Source organism: Parus major, chromosome 1, assembly GCF_001522545.3.
Source record: "Parus major isolate Abel chromosome 1, Parus_major1.1, whole genome shotgun sequence".
Taxonomy (NCBI): domain Eukaryota; kingdom Metazoa; phylum Chordata; class Aves; order Passeriformes; family Paridae; genus Parus; species Parus major.
The window spans coordinates 81267071-81288203 of record NC_031768.1 but is presented as its reverse complement, the minus strand read 5'-3'; the positions used below and the strand labels follow the sequence as shown (position 1 = coordinate 81288203).

The following is a 21133-nucleotide window of genomic DNA, read 5'->3' as shown; positions in this document are numbered from 1 at the left end:
TCTTTGAAGCCTTTTAAGTGAGTGAGTTTTGAAAATGGCCATCAGCATTCTAGACTTAGAGCTGGCAGGTTGCAGGTGTTTACTGGCAAATGTTCACCCAGGAAAATCCACTGTCTGAATGTAGTCGAATATTACAGAAAAGCAAACATTACCACTGGTAAGGTAAAGATCACCCCTTTGTCTCATTCACTGAGTGAATCAAATCTTTTTTACCCTAAATCAATAGAGGAAATGAACAAATCCCCTTTAAAAAAAGAAAATTAAATAAGACAGAGTTATTCGTCTGAAACTCTTATTCTTGTATCAGTTTATATTGTTCTGAATAAAATTATTCTTTAGAGCACTTGTACAGTCATTTTGGGGATTCTAAGCTTTTCTAACTGCTTTTTGGGGCTTTTGATTTTCAGAATGAATCTAGGAAAACTTCCAAATAAAACATTCTTGCTTAGGTTTATACTTCATTGCCCTGATTATGCTATTTAGGAAAAAAAAAAACAACAAAAACAACCCACCCCAGTCTTTTTATATCTCTTTGGCATCATTTCTTATTGATTTCCCCTATCATTCAAATAGCTTCTTTGATTGGACTTGTATCTTTAATTTCCTTCTCTACTGCGATTTTATTTCTTTCCCTTATTTGTTTCTCATGCTATCAGTATGCCTTATATCACATATTTTCTATTTAAAGAAAAAGCTCTCTTATTTTTTTTCTTCAGATGCTGTTTGCATTTTTGAATTTCCACTGCATGGAATTTTTCCTATTCGAAAAGCCCCACTTATTCCATGCCTTTTTATTTTCTGACTCTTATCATTTAGCTCCTGTCACAGCATTTTTTGTCTCAAATATAAAACTTTGTGACTAAACTGACCAATCAGATAAATATCTTCTTCAGCATTTGCCTTAAGGGTTTTGGTTTTTTTTCCCTTAATTAATTGCTACTTAAATTGGCTTCTTAGATCCAGAAAGTTAGCATGCAGTACCCATTCTTCCCACTCAGAATTAAGTCAGCCCTTCTGCACTAAAATTCAGTCTCTCAGAGGATTGCATGCTGTCTACACTTTCATTTCTTTCCTTTGTGTGCATCTCCCAATCTTTAGCTCTAACTCAACCCCTTTTTTGCAAGCTGTATGCAAAAATATGTAAGGTTATCCTTACAGGTGGAAGTAAAGCTTTGCTATGATGCATTTATTGGGCCAAACCACTGAAAAAGCCAGATTTAGAACTTACAATTCCGTTAAGATAGACATCTTTTATGGAAGAAATAGCTCTATAAATAGTTTCTCTTGGTATAAATCTCAACATAAAAGTCTACTACAATATCATATTTCCTATTGTTATCATCTCTGCACAATGTTTTAATGTCCAGAGATTCCCTTATGAAAAAAATTACATACTACAGTCATCTTGCAATAATATCTAGGGGGCAGCTGAACAATAGAGTTCTTCTAAGTATTCAAGCTTTTTGTATATCAGAATACATACAGATGTCTTTACTTGCTATCATTGTTTTATGGTTAAAAAGTAGAAAATATTTTGATAGATGCACATAGGATTATTAATAGGAGTTGTAGATCCAAAGCAAGGACTGCCTTCTGAAGGAAACGTGGAAGTGCAAGTCTAAGCTGATGTTGGCAAATGACTAAGGAAGGTGATCTGATCTCCTTTTCAAACAGCTCCCACTTCAGAGAGACCTTAGGGCACCACTGAGGATCTTAGTTTTTGTGAATAAATCAACAAGTTTCTTTGTTTGTTTTCTCATGATGTACATTGAGTCTTTATTTCTTTGTTCACTGAGAACTGAACAGTCCAGGACAAAATGATTTTACATAAACTTTGCTATGAGCTCTAGGATCTTTTATAAACATAATGCTGAACTGCATAGATATTCAATCTTAGTTTGGAATTGCTTGAACTCCTTAACTTTTCTTCCGGATTTCAGTAATTTTTACAGTGTTGGTAAAACACCTGTCCCATAACATTATTGTCAGAGAGAAGACACAGGACCTGCTGTATCAAATATGTTTTCTATGTATCATACTTTACTTTCTCTTTCTAAAATGACTTTTGCCTTTTTTATTGCACAACTGTGACGTCCAAGTATCTTGTGCTGGATTTTATCAGATTTACTGAAAAGAAAAACCAAAAACCAACACCTTGGAAAAAAAGTTGCAGCAAGTTAATTTGTGTCATAATTGTTTTTATTCACTTCTAAAATGAAAAGTCAAAAATCCAGACAGTTCTAAGCTACTTGGTTTTGTGTCTTTTTTTGACTAAGAACATTTTTTTAAAGCAGCTGTATAGTGGGTGAGGTTATGTGAGATTTTTCTACTTCAAAAAAAACTTAGGATGAAACACAAGAAGGTAGATACAATGAACAGACAGCGTGGGAAGGAGAAGAGGTAATGGATAACCTTATGGTTATCTTTTTAAAATGTGTGAATCTGAAGTGTTAGCAGTTTTGAAATACATAAACAAGAAAGGCATCATTTCAGCCACTTATTCTTTCTGCCAGCCTATTAATTTAAGACATTTATTTATTAAAGGTATATGTAAGTTACTGCTCTTTATAACAAAGAAAGATATAGGAATTTATAGAAGTTAGGTATAAGATTTTTTATTTAAATAGAAGACCTGTCAAAATACAGCATACCCTGTCAGCAGCTCCCTTCTGTTTGGAAGGTGTTAGGCTCTATCACTGCTCTTCATGTCAAATTATCGTAATATACCTGCCATTGTCTCTTTTAATTACCCTTAAAACCAAGCCTGAGAATTATACAAGGCAAAAAGAAGACCAAAAAAGGAAGACAGAATCTATAATTCAGCAATACTGTCCAATAGCAATCATTTTTTCTTCGTGCTGATGAAATTGTCGGGATATGAGGAGTTCTCCAGTGATTCATAATAGCTGGATTTCTTTCCAGTTGCCAAACCCTTTGGTGGTTGCTTATTGTCACATTCAGGTTTCTGATAGTTTATTGATACTAAATTCCCTAGAAGGAGTATATTTTTCCCTGCCATTTACTGTTATGTTATACTGTAGTGAGGAGGGAATTCTGCTTCCGTCTTGCATAATCCTTAAAAGGAATCCTTGCAGTAACTGTGGAAGTTGCAGTATGGCAATTTAAATGACAGCAAAATGTTTCATATGCAGCATTCACTGTGAAATGTAGGTCATTGGAACAGGCTCCCCAGGGATGTGGTCAGAGCACCAAGCCTGCCAGAATTCATGGCGTGGATGTTTCATTCACTGCGAGGAGCAGGGAGTTGGAATCAATGATCCTTGGGGTCCCTTCCAACTCAAGGTGTTCTGTGGTTCTGTTATTTCTCTTGTCTTGTGCCACATGCCCGAAACCGGGATCTACACCCTTTACTTTTTTCCCCTATCCTATAATTTCTACCTCCAGGGGGTTTATACATTTTTGTGGCAGGGAACATTTATGGTTCTGTTTGTAGGAGGAAAACCTATTATTGACATTCTGTGAATACAGAGGATTTATATGTGAATAAATTTCATGTGCCTCTACAATAAACCACTTCTGATATTTTTCTTTTGATTTTCTTTCTGTGGGAGTAAAGCATAAATAGGCAAAGCTTATTGCCACCATTTCCCTCCCTAGTTTATCTGTAGTCTTCTACTCTTATCCTTGCTTAAGTGTTTTTCTTTTCTAAAAAAAGCATAGAAGTAGTACTACATTTTCTTATTTTTTCAATGTCTTTTTCCTGTGCTTCTAGAAAACAGACAAACTTTCACAATGAAAAATACCTTTTCCCCATCCTGAACTGCCTTTTTTTCAATTCCTGCACTTCCTAGGTATTCTATATGCCATTTTTTACCTCTCCTTATTTCAAGGGTCAACATTGTATCAGTGATGGAAAGATTTGGGTGAGTTGGGTATTTCTGAGGTCCCAGCTGTGGAGGCTGAGATGAATTAAGAAGTTTATTTTGTTAGGTCAAATAATGTAGACAGTTTCTGTAACCGATATGGTGCTATTAACTTATAATTAAATACAGTTTTATATTGGTGATTATAGAAGTAGCAGAACATCACAAAGGACTTTTCTAATGGCAAAAACAAGTGCCTTCTTGACTCATTTTGATTCTGTGAATCAGTATTGCTACATCAGTCTTTGAATATTCATATGCTAAGAAAACTGTTTTCTGCCCTGCAGCAGTATTGCTTCTATATAATCTTTAATGCTCTTCGTTTACATCAACGTTCCAGATATTTTGAAAATTTCAAGGATGTTTCATCTTTGTGCCTATTTCTGCATTTCTACTCACCTTTCTGATTTCTCCTCTAAGGTAAATAATTACAGTTTGGAAGAAGTTACCCATGAAGAGGCAGTAGCGATACTGAAGAACACATCAGATGTAGTGTACCTGAAAGTTGGAAAGCCCACCACCATTTACATGACAGATCCATATGGCCCACCAGATATTACTCACTGTAAGTGACTTCTGTGACTTCCTTTACAAGAGATATTTGAGTTTGTGTTATGATAGTATTTTTTCATAGCTTGTTCAAAGTACCCCATTAAGGTTTATGAAACAGCTTGGAAGGCTACAAAAATGAAATGTTTATTGCCACCCAAGTATGCTGCACTCAATAAATATTGCAAATAATAATTTCAAAATTAATAAAATAAATAATTTAAAGTAAATAATTGCAAAAGTAGCAATGTAAAAGATTTATGGCTGTGCTGGTTCCAATTAGCCATTGTCCAGGTGATCAGACTGAACTGTATACCTCTTGTGAAGATTGCAGCAATAAGTATATGCAATTGCATTTTGAAATATGATTATATTTGTAGCCTGGAGTACTCTGACCGCTGAAAAATTGGAACAAGCAGCAAACCATCTTGTACAAATGCAGTAGAAGCCTGAGGCAAATATATCTCATATATGAATAAAATATTTTACTGGAATGTAAAAATCACTGTTCTACTTACAAAACTTTACTTTTTTTCTGTGGATATTCAATGATTATTCAATAATTATTATTATTATTTAATAATTCATGATTCATGAAGTTACAGAGCTGTTTGGGTTGAAAGGTACCTCAAAGACCATCTAAAAAATCCTCCTGCCATGGACAGGGACACCTTCCACTAAACCAGGGTGTTCTTCAGAGCCACATCAGCCTGGCTTTGAGCACTTCCAGGGATGACATATCCATGGCTTCTCTGTTCCAGTGCTTCATTACTCTCATAGTGAAGAATTCATAAATCATTGGTCCACTTGACTTTATTCTCAGTTTATCCATCAACTTTATATATGTTCATCTGGCTTTTTTTTTTTTTTTATCAGAGCACCGAGGCCTTATTTGTCCTTGCATTCAATGTACACTCTGTTGTAGTAAAATTTGTTAAAATAATATGGTAAAACTCAGTGAAGTATCCCATAGGAAGAGAAGATATCCTCATTTTAAAGCAAAGTGATTTCAATCAGCCTGTCATATCCATGTACTCAAAAACAACTAGGCTCGTGTCCAGCACTCAGGTAGAAAGATGTGCATCCAGGTGCATCCCCAGGACTCCCTGAGGTGACCATGTACAAGGGTCGGTGGCTGGCTGTGGAGTCCTTGTCATATATATATAGATTTTATGCTGACAACCTCCTTGCTGGAGTGCTTTTTGTATTCTTAAGGAGATGACAGCAGTAAGGATCTTCTGTCTCTGCCATCTGTCCCTACTATGCACATCTTTAGGATTTACTCACATCACTGCTGTCTCCTGATCTGAGTGTCCTAGGCTCCAACCTGGTCTTTATCACCCCCATCTCTTAATGGCTTGAATATTTGTATTAATTTGGGTGTAGGCTTTCCTGGCAAGTTGCATGTAATTATACAGAGTATTGATAATTTATTGGTGAATCTCGCTTTATCAACACATGCCATAATTTTACAACCCTCCTGCCAGTCCTCCTGGTGTCCATACCCAAGCATTTCCATTCCCTTGTCATTCACAGCAATCTTAACATTTCAGCTGCACTCTCTGTACTACTGGTGCCCATTAATCTAAAGAGTTCATTGCTGAAAACTCCCTTCTTCATTAGCTGCTCATTAAAAACTTGTCTGCCTTGATCCCCAACAGGGACCAGCTGCACCATCTAACAACTGGGTGGAAATATAATTTTTGACAAGAGCTTCAGCAGTCGATTCATACCCATCTTGATTTCCTGCTAATAATTCTGTGGGCACTTAAAGCAAACTAAGGGGGGGGGGATATTTACAGAGGGTGGTAAATGCTAAGGATTTAAATTTTTCTGCACTTTTGCAGTGTTGCTATTGTGGATGACAAAGTTGTGGGGAAAGCTAAATATCCCAAATCCTCCTAATTCAGTCTTCTCTGTGAAAACAGAAGGGAAGCTTTTGTAGCATGCATGTCAGTGGTATGCTCAGGCGTGCTGAGGATGCCTGTTTAGTTAGCAAATGTTACGACAGATGGCAATCATGTTGTTCAGTAGCAGCCTGGTCTGGATCTTAGCAAAGCCCAGGAACTAAAAATGTTAAACATCCCTATCCAATCTCCAGCTTTATAATACTTTCAAAATAATGATTTTGCAGTTATAAAACAGTGTGGTTTATTATGTCACATTATAGATCAGCAGCATATGAGAAGACAGAAGCAATTCCAGTGGGAGAGTAAAGGTTGAAAAGATTTGCAGTAGCCCTTCCCAAGCTGTTGGTGCATACAGATTCATTTATCCTCAGGGAACCTTTCATTATACCTACATGTTCAGAGTATTTCAGAATGCATAATGGCCTTTCCCTGTAGAGAGATTTTGTTTTGAAGCATTCTGTATCTCAGCATCTGAAAAAAAGACTGAAACTAATACTAGTAAGTTTAGCTGTCTTCTTCTCATGATAAAATTAATCACAGATCATTTCAGAAGCGTGTAACATTGTTTTTTTCTATTTATCATTTCTTTTTCTAATTCAATTAAGTAGAGATTGAGTACAACTATTACTACATCTCTCCAGTCATAAATGTCCCAGATAACTTCAGAATAGCAAAAAGCACACAAACAACAAAACCTGCAAACCCAGTATATAAACAGACAACACAGTACTGTAACTTTAATCATTAATATGTAAGGGGTTTGCATCCCTTTTCTATTTCAAGTATACAGATTTACCGTGGTCTAAATACCATCTATGTTGATACTGAAATTTCTATCATATTGTGGTTTGGGGCACTTCTAGAAATTCATAGCTTTGAATGTGTAATTTGAATGTGTAATGTACATAATTCGTGCCACACATAAAATTCCTGCTTTTATCCTGCATTGAGTTCTTAGTATATTACTCCTGTTACTGCACTGGAGCCAAAAAGAGTGCTTTTAATCTCATCCTTTCCTAATAGCATTTCCTTCTGCAAGTTAGTCCTAAGTAAAGAAAGCTTCCTGTCTCCCAAACAGGAGACCTATTCAGGCTTCCTCTTCAGGAATTAAAGATCCTCTAAAGAGTGAATCCCTGCAAATAACCCAGCATTTCTGTTGTTGTTGTTGTCATTATTATTATTATTATTATTATTATTATTATTTTCAGGGAAACTCAGGCTGTTAATTCTTTCTTGTTATATTTTAAGCTCTCTCAAGCTAGGATTATTTGTTTTGATTGTATTTACAGCATTGAACATATTCTTGGTACTTAAATAAAAAAAAATTATGTTCTTGTGACATCTAATGATACATGAAAGTTGCTGACTAGAAATGTTCATTTTTAACCTTATATTAGCTTATTCTCCACCAATGGAAAATCATATACTGTCTTCTGGAAACAATGGCACTTTAGAGTACAAGGCATCCCTGGCCCCTATCTCACCAGGAAGATACTCACCCATTCCAAAGCACATGCTTGTGGAGGACGACTACACCAGGTCAGATACTTCTCTTTATTTGTTGCCTTTCATGCAGATGTAAAGGACATAAGTTAAGCACTTGGTGCATCTCAAACAGAATACAGTATACTGTACCTTTCTATTCAGCCTTTTTTTTTTTTTTTTTTAAATAATCCCCAAAGAACTGTGACTACTATGTGGAAGTACAGTAGCAGAATTGTATCTGTGTAGTTAATTTCAAGGTACAAGAGACACATAGGAAAAGGCTGGGAGGATTCTTTTATGCCTTGTTTTAGATGAACACTGAATGTCACAGATGAGACAGTGTGTATTTATCTTTTTGTTTGAAGAGCGCTACCATTCACCTAGAAGACAGAAGTTGTTCAGTGTGGAAAATGAGCTCTCATTATAATGTCTAACGCCACAGAAAATGAGAAATTATTTTTTGGGGGGCTAGGAGGGGGCTGTTCTAATCCTCTAACCTGACTTGCTGTGTCTTACAAGTGAAAGAATCTCATCCACTTACGTATTCATCAGCTTCATAACCCACTAATTTGCATTTCATTTTTCTTGTTGCATGTGATTACTATCTCAAGCAGCTTAACTTGTTGGATCAGACAGATTCAGAGTAACTAAATCATGATATAGTGTTTAATCAGGACGTAAATGTGTGGAAAACCACACCTTTCTTCCCTGTCTTGGTTAAAAGAGTTTATCTTTTGTTTTGATTGAGAATGCAAAGCTGAAATTGATTCCCTTCAACTTATGAGACATTCAGTTAGAATGGACTTTCTCTGAATGGTTCCAAGAAGTTACATTTTTAATTAATAGTTAAAACATTGAGTTCATTAAATCTGCACCAGTGTTCTTACCTGATCTAATAATGATCTCATAATTTCTCAAATTCCCCTGTATAGGGAGAATACCAATATTAAAATATCTGTGTTGCAGTGATGAAGGCTTTGTAAATTAGCTTGTAGGGCTGAATTCTCCTCTATAGTGAGATGTCAGCACAACTATTGCCAAGAAAGAGTTAGAAAAGTTTAAAAACAGCAAAAAAATTCCACCCTTAAAAGTAAATAATAGTTAAGGACATAACGAAGTCACAGAAAGTGAAGGGATTAATTCTAAAAAAGAGATAAGCTGCCCTGGCATTGAAATGATCATTTAAACAGAAGGTTTGTAAGGTGACAAAGAAGTATTGTTAGTCCTGTTTCTTTGTGTTCATGTAGCTGATTTTAACATTCTAGTTACCTTTAAAAAAAAAAAGTAAATAGTTATAGAAGGGAAGGCAGTGACACTCTTAGCCCAATAGTTTAGCAGATATCTAGTAGAAAGCCTGCAAAGAACCATGCAGAATATGTATTGAAATTAATTAGGATATTCTTCTGACCTTTTTTTTTCTTTTCCTTAGGAAGAAAGATGCATTTGTATGCTGATATTTTTAGAATGTTCTTAAGCAAGTTAGTTGTGCTGGTTTAGCTCCTGAGAGAAAAATGAAATACTGGCAGTCTGTTTCTTCTCTGAAGTATTCACACCAGTGTCCACTTTATATTATTTGGAGGGAAAAAAATGAATGCCCAGAGAAGTTATTTTTATTGTGTGAAACACTTCACTCCTGTGTTCTTTTTCCTGTCTAGATTTCCAAATTAATGCATTGCCTAATCAAGGGCTGATATCTAAAATCTAGCTGTGGCACTGGCACTATCGACAGGAGCTGCTGACTCTAGGAGCATGATCTGTGACAGGCATGTGGCACCAGCAGGAGTAAGGGTGTCAAGTGACGGGAGCAGGCTCTGAATTCTGCCACAGCACAAAGCAGATGGAAATCTCATATTTCTGAGCAAGTGTTAATTCTGACCTATTGAAAAGGAGGAGGCTATTTGAGCTTCATTTTATTAGTGAAAATAGTCAATATGCTACATCAGGAAACAAATACACAAAGAGAAAACAAATATAGTCATAAGACAAATGACTCTTGCCATTGCATTTCCTCACTGGACATGAACATACATTTGAGAGACACCCAAGCAAGAACCAAAGACCAGTTTTCTTCTCTGAATACAGTCAGACTAAGAAGCTCTGACCTTAAAAACCAAACAATTTAACCCTTAAATGCTGCTGAGATATTTTTTTTTAATAATGTTCATGTGTCTAATTATTACCTATTGATTCAAGTGGGACTAGTGAAATGCAGCAGTTAATTTTCACAGTCATTTCCACAGCTATAAACTCAGAATAGTGAATGCACTCTTTCTGTTCAATGCCATAGGATTGCTGATGGATCTGCCATTAAAATAAGAAGATGTTTGGGAAGACTTTGTTGCTGACCAATTCAGAAAATCCTTAGGGAATTCAATTATCATATTGATAACTTTAGTAAAACCTATAGATGCCTTGATTGCAGCATTTACAATTAGGTTTTCTCACATAATGTTTTATAATTAAGATGTTTGCCAACCACTGCAGTGCTGTCCATTAAAACTACCTGGTTCTTGCTGTAATAGGTTTACAGGGCTAATTTACATTGTGCTCACATAAGGAAATTTATTACCCATGCAGTCTTGCAACACTTGGAGCAGATTTTCATTTGTGCCAGCTAAATATATTTGGAACAGTAACTTCTCCACTAAAAAAGGCTTTTGCAATTTTGGAATTCTCTGTACAAGTGATTTGAGTGAGGCAGATGACAAGCTTTCCTTTAACTTGCTTGTGATAATGAATCTATCAGTAAAGCCTACATGATTGAACATTCAACTCATTCTTCCCATTTCCTCCTGCTTTTTAGTTTTGTATTTTTTTGTTGTTGTTGTTCATTCCAGTTCTAAGGGTTTTTTTGGGTTTTTTTACCTAAATATATCTATTTTTACTGACAAAAATAAGTGTTTCAGTTGATACAAATTTGTATCTTTTGGTCTGATATTGAATCTGTGCCTGAAAAAAATTCAGTCTATATAAAAAATGGCTTAAGGGATAGAAAAATAGCAAATCATCTTCAGCCATAAATTTTAATGAAGCTGAATGTTGTCTCTTAATTACTGAATGTTTTTAAGCTGTGTGTATTGTTGGTACAAAATACAATCAGTGATGGGCATATTTTACTTCTTAATTTTTCTGCATTTATTTTAAATTCATTTAGAATGGAAACTTTGGCTTCCTGTATTTTTTTACAGCAATTATCACCTATTGAATGAAATAAAGTAACAGAAGTTCACGTTAGTAGAATGTGAGATCAAAACCAGATAAAAAATGTATGTCAAATAATTCTACAAGTTCACATGGCAAGACGCTGCTTTTTTTTAGTTTTTAGTAAGATTAAATTGTTGTGCAGTCAGTGCAGGGGATTCATTGATTGTGTTCCTGATCAGTCCCTGATACTGCTAGAGGGAAGAAACAGGATTTGTGACAAAGGTGGTGATAAATAACAGCTGGGGTCAGAGTGACCATGAGTTGGCTTAGTTCTTGATTCAAAGGTAGTCTGGAAAGATAGTCAGCAAGTTATGACTTGAGATTTCAGAAGAGCAGACTTCAGCCTTTTTGGAGAGTTGCTTAGCAAAATCTCTTGGGATGCTGCCACAGAAACATAGGGCCCATGAAAGATGGATGGTTTCTAAATAAAACTTACTGAGAACTCAGGAAGGAACCATCTTGTTGAGCAGAAAGGAGGGGGACTCAGCAGAAGGTGTTCATGGCAGAGCAAAGAGCTTTCTGGTGGCCTGAAATGCAAAATACAGACAAGCATTGCATGACTACTTAGTGACAAAATTAGAAGGCTGATTGATTTGAGCTAAGACTTACCCTAAGGGTCATAAAGGAAAACAAAAGTGATTCTGCAGATGTGTGCTACTTTAAAAATTAAGGTAAAACTTGAGGAAGGAAAAAGGTGATGAATAGGAGAGAAGTCGATGTAGTGACAGATAACATAGAAAAAGCTGAAATACTTAACAACACATTTGCCAGGCACTTAAGGGCCCAGAAAGTAATTGGAATAGTCAGCACAGATTGACTAAAAGCAGTTTGTGTGCTTGTCCAGACTTGTTGACTTTCCTGATGAAATTTCTATCTGCTTGGATGAGGGAAGAGGAGTGGCTGCGCTTCACCAAGCAGTGCCACAGCACAGAGGCATTCCTGCTCCCTTGAGCAGGAATGCCTCTCTGCTGAGGGAAAACACAGCTGACTGCAAAGTCATGCCTGACCTGTGTCATAACTCCCACTAATGTGCATCTGGGATCTGCTGTGGGGCATGGTAATTTCTTTTCTCCACTAGTTGTCATGGGGAGTGGCTGCAAAGGTATTTCTCACACCTCTTCTGTGGGCAGGAAACGCTGTAACACGGGGAGCACCCTTTAAAACGCTTCCAACAGCCTCTCATCCAAACATCAGGAAGTGTTGGATGAACATGTACAGCTAATCAGAAAGGAAATATGGTTTGTAGTGGTTTGGAAACCTTGTGGATAGCCTTTTGGGTTTCTCCTGGATTGTGTGCTGTGTTACCTTGCTAGTTAGCCTTCTCCCAGCATGGCTATGCTCATTTGCACACAGTGATGTTGGTAAGACTTTTAACCCTGTCTCCTACATCACACTTTGAAAGCTGAGGAAGATAGCACTAAAAGAAGGCCCTGAGTTGGGAACTGACTTAACCAGCAGGCTCAAAGGCTGATGATCATCACTTGGCATGAGTCAAGTGGTCAGTGATGAGCAGAGGAGCTCAGGATACCTAGGGCGTCAGTGAATATCTTCATCAATGACCTAGATCATGACACACAGTGCATCCTCAGCAAATTTCAAGAAGATAATAAATTAAGAGGGAGTGGTTAACATGACAAATGGAAGAGCTGTATTGTAAAGGGCCCTTGATATACTTGAGGACTTGGCTGGCAGAAGCCTCATAAAGATCAGTTGGAAGTCTGCATCTCAGATGGAGGAGCTGCACACACTTTTGCAAGCCATGAACATCTGAATTGCAGTTTCTCTAAAAATGACCTGGATGTTACTGCAGACAGCAAGCTGAACATGGACCCAGAAGCGCACTCTCACTACTAGTCAGGTAATCAGCATACCAGCCTATCTTTAGAGAAGCATGGCCAGCAGAAAAATACGTTCTTTTCTAAAAGCCTCTGACCAGTTCTTACTCTTTGACTTCAGGAGGGTTGTGGAGAGGGGCCAACATATTCTGAGAGCCCTGAATCACATGGAGGTTGGAGGGGTGTTGAGGAAGCTGGGGCTTGTTCAGTGTTGTGAAGAGGAGATAAAAGGGAAATCTAAGAGCACCCTATAAGCACTCAGTGGCAAAAATGATGAAACCAAACTCTACGGAGCAGAGAAGCAGCAGTGGTAACAGGCATTGGTTTGGGATGTTCTGATTTCAATTTGAGTAGAAATTAAAACATGAGATGGATGGAATAGTGCTGGAGTAGGGCTATGAAATATCCAAACTTTAAAATGTTTAAGAATTGGCTAGGTAAAGTCTAGTGTTGTCAATAGTCCTGATTCAAGCACAGGATTGACCTATTGAGATGCATTCCAACCAAATTTTATATGCTAGTAGTAAGAAAAAAAGGTATTTTTTGTTTTAGTCATTTTCTGGAATGTGTTACTAATACAGCAGAGAAAGATGTTACGATTTTCTCTTTAGCATATTTCTGCCTTCCTATTTTCAGAAATATTAAAATTATAGCCTAAAAATCTTGTAGCTTTTAGATGTCACTTTCTTCTGTCTTTAATGATCAACAACAGGAAGAGTTCATAAAAATAAAGAACTGCAATCTTGAGTTTTTGCTTCCTTTTTAGCTTCAGATAATGGTAACATCAAACTTCTGAGCTTCAGCTGATAAAAAAATTCACTTTAACATTTAACTCTGGCTAGATATTAAAGATTCATGGATGAAAAAGCTGAGTTATCTGTCTTGCTGTGTAAAGCATGTTTTTTGGGTTTTTTTTCTTACATGCGTTTTTGCAAAATAGCATTTTCTGGATAGGGAAGAGGTACTGGGAATTGGATGGGAGGGAAGAGAGAACCATTAAGATGAAGTCTCAGGGGATTTTTTCCCCTGTATTGAAAGTAGTATTCCTCAACTATTCCTTATTTACTTATCTAAACCTGCTAGTTGAACTGATAGTGTTTTATGGAAACACTTTGAAGTTTCTGTTGACTCATGGATTTGACCTTCCAGTCAGCCATTACAACAAATATTACCGTTTGTGTGTTATAAAATGATCATTAACAGATTTCTGATGATGGTTTTAGGAAGAAAAACAGTAGGATAAAAGAACTGCAGCTTTTAACAATGACTCCTGAAAACTACTCCTTTGGGATTTTTAGAGTTGATTCAGCTCACAAGATATTCTGCATGTTTCAAAAGTGTCCATTTGCTGAAAGGGGGCAACTGCATTTCTTGTCAGTCTTTGTGTGGGAACAGAGTTTACACTCACATTTCATAGACAAAGTCTTTTACTGCTTAGGTAGAACGTTCAAATGAGTTTTACACCACAGTTAGTGTTACCATACATGTGTTGAGTAAGAGACACATAGAAGCCCAATGACAGAGTTACAGGAACACATGTAGTTGTGAGCTCGCAACAATCATTCACCATGCCTAACCCAAAATCAGCATATTACCTCTACCCTAAAGAGAATATATGTAGTAGTATGGGAAGACTGATGATGCCTTTAATTTATTCATCTTATTCAATAACGTGTAAATTTGGTAGATTAGATGTTCAAGTTAATATTTTCATGCTTAGCTTTTGCCTGGGGGTGGATTTTTTATCTAGGGATAGCAGAGGTTTTATGATTTTTCTTTAAAATTTAGTATAAAATATATCTATTGTTGCTTAAGTCATTTTAATTAACCACCACTATTATTAAATTAAATTGCATTTATTTTTAACCATACTAGTACGATGATTTTAAAGATAGAGAATTATATGCCTTGGTTCATGTTCTGTTCTATGTTAGAAATTGCTGTGCTATTATATTTTAAATACCATAATATTCCATGCATAGGTTCAGAGTGTTAAGTTACAGGAGCTGATGAAACTGAATCCAGACAGTATTTTTAATGCATTTACGAAAAGCCATGTAAAAGCCAACAAAGGGAAGTCTTTGGGAAAACTGCAGTTCATTTATCCTCCAAAATGCATTTCATATGTATTTTGCAGTAGAACTCTTTCAGATTCTGTGTTCACACTGCAGTATATCAAAGCTTCTCCCAATTTTGTCATGCTGACAAAATTATTTTAAAAAGCTTGCATGATTGAGCACAGCATTAAATGGCCAAAGCTAGTTTTCCTCTCTACTTCTTCCATCCCTTTCTGACACAGGAAAATCGTCAGGAGGGATTCTGTTCTGTGCTCTGAATGCCCAGTTCTGTCACTTTTTAATATTGAAGACTGGAGGAATAGGGGAAGTGTGTTTAACAGGGGATAAAGGTGAGAATGGGTGTGAAAATGTGAGAGAGCTTGTCACCGGTATGTAAGAATGGAAATCACAAGAAGGGAAGACTGGTATTTAATCAGGTAAGAAAACTTGTATTTGGAATGGGAATTCGGGACAAGACAGGACATAAAAAAATAGTGAAGAGGCATGAAGAAGCAGTGGAGTAGGGCAGTAGTGGAGAAGGGATTTCAGGCTACTGAACCAGCAAATCCCTCAGAGAGTGACACGTGAGGTTTGGGATAATCAATAGTTGCGCAAGTGCACTGGCCAAGGAACAGAGATAGAGAGCAGACTGGAAAAGTTGCTGATAAGATGATGGCAGGATCAGGCTTAGGCTATCTCCTTCTAAAAAGACAGAGAAACACCCAAGGTTTCTGGGGTGTGCATGATGTGGGTGTGCTCCCACCATGTCGTGTTATTTCATTGTCTGTCTGTCTGTCTGATGCCAGCCTGCTGCTGCGACTGGTCACTCACTGTTTCTCACCAGCAGGGCTCTCATCTCTAGTTGTTAAGTTGGCAACATATTGAATCCAATATGGTATCCCAGAATAGAATTTCTTCTTGGCTTAGTCTTTGATCAATCCAAGAAATTGTTTTTTTAAAAAAGTTAATTAAAAGACTATTCAAGTTACACATTAAATGTTCAGTTAAAGGGGCAAAAAAAAAGTTTATCTACATAACCTTAAACTGGACCTTTGGTGAAATACATTCCTTAGATTGAGGTTTGAAATTGCTAGCTTACAAATCAACTATTTTATATTTTTTGTAACTAATACAGAAATTTAATCTTAAACTAATTGTTAAACTTTACAGATTGTCTGCCTAGAGTAAGATTACATTTTGTTATCCAAATTTATTTTAAGTATAGTAAGTCTTGACTTGGGAGAATAATTTATGTTAAAGTAAAAATTTAGTCATTATCAAGTCACAGATAATCTCTTATTCCTGAGTTTTCCTTGCGTGTTTAAATAGGCCTGTCAGAGATCCCCAAGTAATAGGATTTGACTGTTTCCAATACAATCACTGGCAGCTACTTAAGGCTTAGCACTTAGAAAAAAACTAATCAAATTTTGGAATATGCTTTAGTGTTTGTATGGAGATTTTTGAAATGAGATAGTAGGGTTGGTAGTGATAACACACAGAGAAATGGTAAGTAGACTTCAATAATGCACAGAGGAAAGGATAACCTGAACGACACTCGAAATACAGCATGGACATGGATCCCTCATGGAGCTCTTGCCACTTGAGAAAGACACCTTGGGGTGACTGTGGTTAGTTCTGTGACATTGTCAGCTCAGTACTCAGAGACAATCAAGAAGGCAATGAAGAATGGAAATAGGATCTGATAGTAAAGGACAAGAGTGCAAAATATAATGGTTTTCTCTGTGAATCTGTGGTGCACTCAAGTCTTGAATCCCACACAGAGGCAACTGAAAAAAAAACTCAGAAGAGGGTGACAGAGATGAGAAGGGGTGTAGCATGGTTTTCAGGGAAAGATAAATAACAAATAATTCCAATATAGAAAGGAGGTGTGTCAGAGAGAGTCAGAGCAGAGTTCTGCAAAGGTATCCATGGCACAGAGAAAGCAACAGGCAAGGACTATTGCCACTTTCTGACAGCTCAGATTCAGGGAGTCTGCAGTGCATTGCCGAATTTAAAATATGGCAAATAGAAGGTTTCTTAAATACTTCCCTACATTATCAATGTGCAGCCAAATAACAGGCTTAGAGTAGACACAGGCAGAGCTTTTTGGGTATGTCATTTAATTTCTGGTCTCTGTGGTCCTTGCTTATTCTCAGCAGCTGAGCAGGTAAGGGCCATTCTTTGCTGGTTCCTGTTTCCTCAACAGTCACTGCAGGGGACTTGGGCCTTGGTCTGACAGTCTCTGCATTCCTGTATGAAACAGCCTTCTTTTCCATTACTGCAACAGAAAATCATTACAGATCTTTTTTCTTTTTTTTTTTCAAATTAAGCAGTCATTCTATTTCCTAATTCCTAATAGTTAAGAATAATGAGTGTAGAATTTGGTGTAGAATATTAAAAATTCTAAATTATACTTATGCCTTCCTGTAGACTGTTTAATTTGAAAACTTGATTAAAATGTTAAAACCTTACAATAGTATTGTTAAGAGGAACAAGGCAATCCTTAATCTTCATGACTATGCTAAAAAAGCACTTGTTTTGCAGTTAAAGAAACCTTTAAGGCATATGAAAACAGCAGTTAATAATGGAAAAGCTGAGAAATTACTAATTTTAGGGTTTCCAGAAAGAACTAAGGTGCTCCAGGTGTTTTCCTCCAGCTCGTCATACTCCTCCTCTATCTTTCATTTAGTTGAAATAAACATGTCATATGAGTCATTTGGTCTCATTTAAATAATTGTCAGGGCACAACCTATGAAATAAAGTCAACTATCGGTTCTAATTACTGTATTGAACAATAAGGTATGTGGTTCTCCTGGAAGGTTATATGAATAAGAAGCCCAGTCAAAGGACATATAAATAAAAAATAACAGGTTATTAGAAGTTAAATACTTTATTTGTATTCAATTGCCATTTATTTTTGGTTTAATAGTGAAATTCTTCTAAAAAGTTCTTTGTCTACTTCCCAGCAACATTATATTAGCAAAACTAATGTATTAGCTGTCTTTATGGAACTTGGATACAATTAAAAATTGCTATTCAAAAAAAAAGAAAAAGAAGTTGTAAACTTGTAGCATTGGGAGATTTATTTTCTATCAGATTAAATTTATTTTCTCTCAGATTGTTTCCTGGCTATAGCTCTGCATACTTAATATGCTGAGCTTGTTTCTTTCCATATCATAAAAGGTTTTGAAATGTTTTAAAACCTGAACCCGTTAACATTTAATGTGCTGTGAAATCAATCCCTACCAAACAAGATTCCACAATAAGAAAAAAAAGTTAATTTTAAATTGAGGACCCTGCATGATGCTGAAGAGAGAATGGTTTTTAAAAATCCCATTTTTTATAACTTCTGTTCCACAATTAAGTCAGCCTGAAACAACAAAACAATGATGATCTAAACAAGGAATAATAAGGACTGCAAGCAACAAGGAAGATTCACTTCATACAATCTGTTATGAAATAAATAAAACCAGTGTTAGATCAATTTTTTACCTCCCACTGTTACTGTTATCTTTTCCACCAATTAGTTCTACCTTTCTGTGAGAATTGTGGCTCACTACATTTAGGTCTGTACTGAATAACAATTCCATCTTTCCATTTTTTTTTTTATTTTTTATTTTCTTGCTGCAAGAGTGACTCTCTGCTGTCCCTGTTACCATTTAAAAGCTTACCTTTGGTGTTAAGTGACTTCATTCTCTGTCCTGTGAGTTCAACTGTCTGCTGAGGCACGGTCAAGCCACACTATGCAGCTACTTACTTTTACTGCTTATATTTTCTGTTCCTTTTACTGTTGTGTGCTTTACTCAGACTAACATAATGTAGTTGTTTCTGTCCATCCAGACCTAGTACTTGCTGCTCTTATTTGTCACAAAGCTTTGTTTTTAGCTCACTGATAAAGGCAGAATTGTGATGCCTGGTTGTCACTAAAGAAACAGTTTAAAGACAGAAGGGGAGAGGATCTAACTAAGAAGTTACAGCAGTAGTTATTTATTTTTCAAAGTAGATCGACATTACAGAATTACTCTTTAAAAGAGATATTTCAATTATCAAAGATATATACAGTAATATTCACACATTTGGCATTTTAAGGGGATTTTTTATGCATAGGTATTAACAAAAATGAAGATAACGGACAAAAGAAATTCTATAATATAGTTATTCATCCTCAAAAAAAGTTTCAGAAACTGCTTCTCATTTATTTTTAAATTAAACCTCTAAAGCTATACCTGCTGTATCTGAAAGAAATGCACGCAAACTGCAGTGAATTAGTCCTTAAATTATATATCTATAGCCTTTACGCTTTTCTTAAAGCATGCTAAATGGCTTGCTACATGTTTTTAAATTCATTTGAAGAATTAGTGCATCATAAAGTGAGGCCTCAATGATAATGTTCAGTCTGGCTCTTAATTATTTTTGCAAGAAAAGTTGAGGTGACTTTGGCTGTATTTTTTCATAATAGCACATTAAAAACTCTTTCTAAATAGCATTCTCATTATGCCATGCTTTGAGAGAGGACAATCTGTCTCTGCCATAGCACTGGAGAAGATGTGCCAGACAGGATTTATCAGGTGGGCTGATCCCTTTGCAAAGAGGTTCCTTCTTCCTTCTATGAGGGGAAATATAAATGACATGAGAAATTAGAACAATTATTTAATAAAGCTGGGTGGCCTTAGTGATCTTCTTTTTTAAATAGGGAATTGTTTTCTTCCAGTAGGTGGCTACTATTGTAGCTAAGTACTGGTTTGCCATAGAGAAGGTGAAGAATGAGGAGGATATTTGAAGACAGGCTGTTGCAGCAAGTATCTCATATTACTTTTTGTGATTAATGGCCTACATAGAACACAGTTTGTATGAGCAGGACAGTGATCTGCCCCATAATTTTAATCATTCCTGTACTTGATATTTTTTTATCCCAACTTCCAAATATTTTTACACTTAATTCATACTTACTGGACCAAATTGAGAGAGAAAATAAGATTATATTTATCCTGGACACTTGATGTTATGCACTGGGTTTTTTTTCACATTCTTGCTTTCCTTTGCCAATGAAACATGCAGTCAGAGTCCAGCTATGCAGCTGGCAGTTGTTATCCTATGGATCTGAATAGGATAGAGGCATCTGAAGGACCAGCGCAGTTCATGCTCTCAATGACCTTGAAGGAAGTGACATCTGATGGGAAGGAAGTGGCTGTGGTGATCTCAGACCACTTCATAGGCCTTCTGAGAAGTGCACTCATAACTGGAATTAGCTGATATCCTAAATCCCCTTCTAACCAAAGAGTCCAAGTTTTAAAAGGATAAGTACAACTTCCTTGTCTTAACCTTAAGACCTCTCCCTGCAGCTCAAATATACAGGGTACGATGCTAACTAGGTCACAATATCACTTATACAAAATCAGTGAGTACAGGACTTTATACTCAGACTTGTTATCTTACCTCCCAGGGAGACTGAATGGAGTGAAAACCTTTTCAAAAATGTTTTAAAACATGTTAACGTTTGCTAAATGTTTTAAAATTTGCTGTGCCTCTTAAAATAATTTGCTAGAACTCTGTGTTTAGACTTGAAGGACTAATTTGGTGTCAATACCTAGATAGATGTTGAATGTTTAACTTCATTTTGCTTTTGAAGGCAGCTTGTAACTGTCAATTAACAAAGAAATTCCTCATATCTAGCCATCTCTGTGGCATGGTTTGTGTCTCAGCATGAGGTTGGATGGTCACTGACTGATGACTCAGTGTAGTTTGAGCATTCACAATATATCCAAGGGGTAGCAACACTGATGTCGTCTACAACTCAGAGAAGACAATTAACAAGTATAGGACACTAACAAATTTTTTATGGACTGGTTAGTGTTTTAGCCATGGAGGAATCTACAGTTTTTATTCATCTTCCTGCACTGGGGCAATATTTCTTCAATTCTCTTAGTAGGTATAATTTATATTTTATATTTATACTTGTTCTTTCATATATTGCCTAAAAGCAAAAGTTGTTTCTAAGGGAATAAAAGGCAGTGTTGGACAAAAACAGAATGAAATAGAATATCCTTTCTCTGCATTTTTTTTTATTGAAAGCTACAATTGATTTAGTAAATAAATTATTAAATCCAGCCACCTGAAACAAGTGAAATATACTGATAAAAAATTATTTCTAACTTAAACATTTTTAAAGGGATTTTACTAAATGCTTGACACAATGCTTTATAACTAAA

The 21133-nt window shown here is 36.2% G+C and overlaps 1 protein-coding gene across 20 annotated transcripts in view; it reads left to right on the top strand.

Annotated features, from left to right (window-relative positions):
• Positions 1–21133, top strand: part of DLG2 (discs large MAGUK scaffold protein 2) — a 986158-nt gene that overhangs the window by 715131 nt on the left and 249894 nt on the right. For all 20 annotated transcript variants that reach the window (XM_033516385.1, XM_033516379.1, XM_033516378.1 and 17 more), the window contains 2 exons: positions 4305–4449; positions 7741–7882. In XM_033516385.1, coding sequence (XP_033372276.1) covers positions 4305–4449; positions 7741–7882 — 287 coding nt within the window. The remainder of the gene's footprint in view (positions 1–4304; positions 4450–7740; positions 7883–21133) is intronic.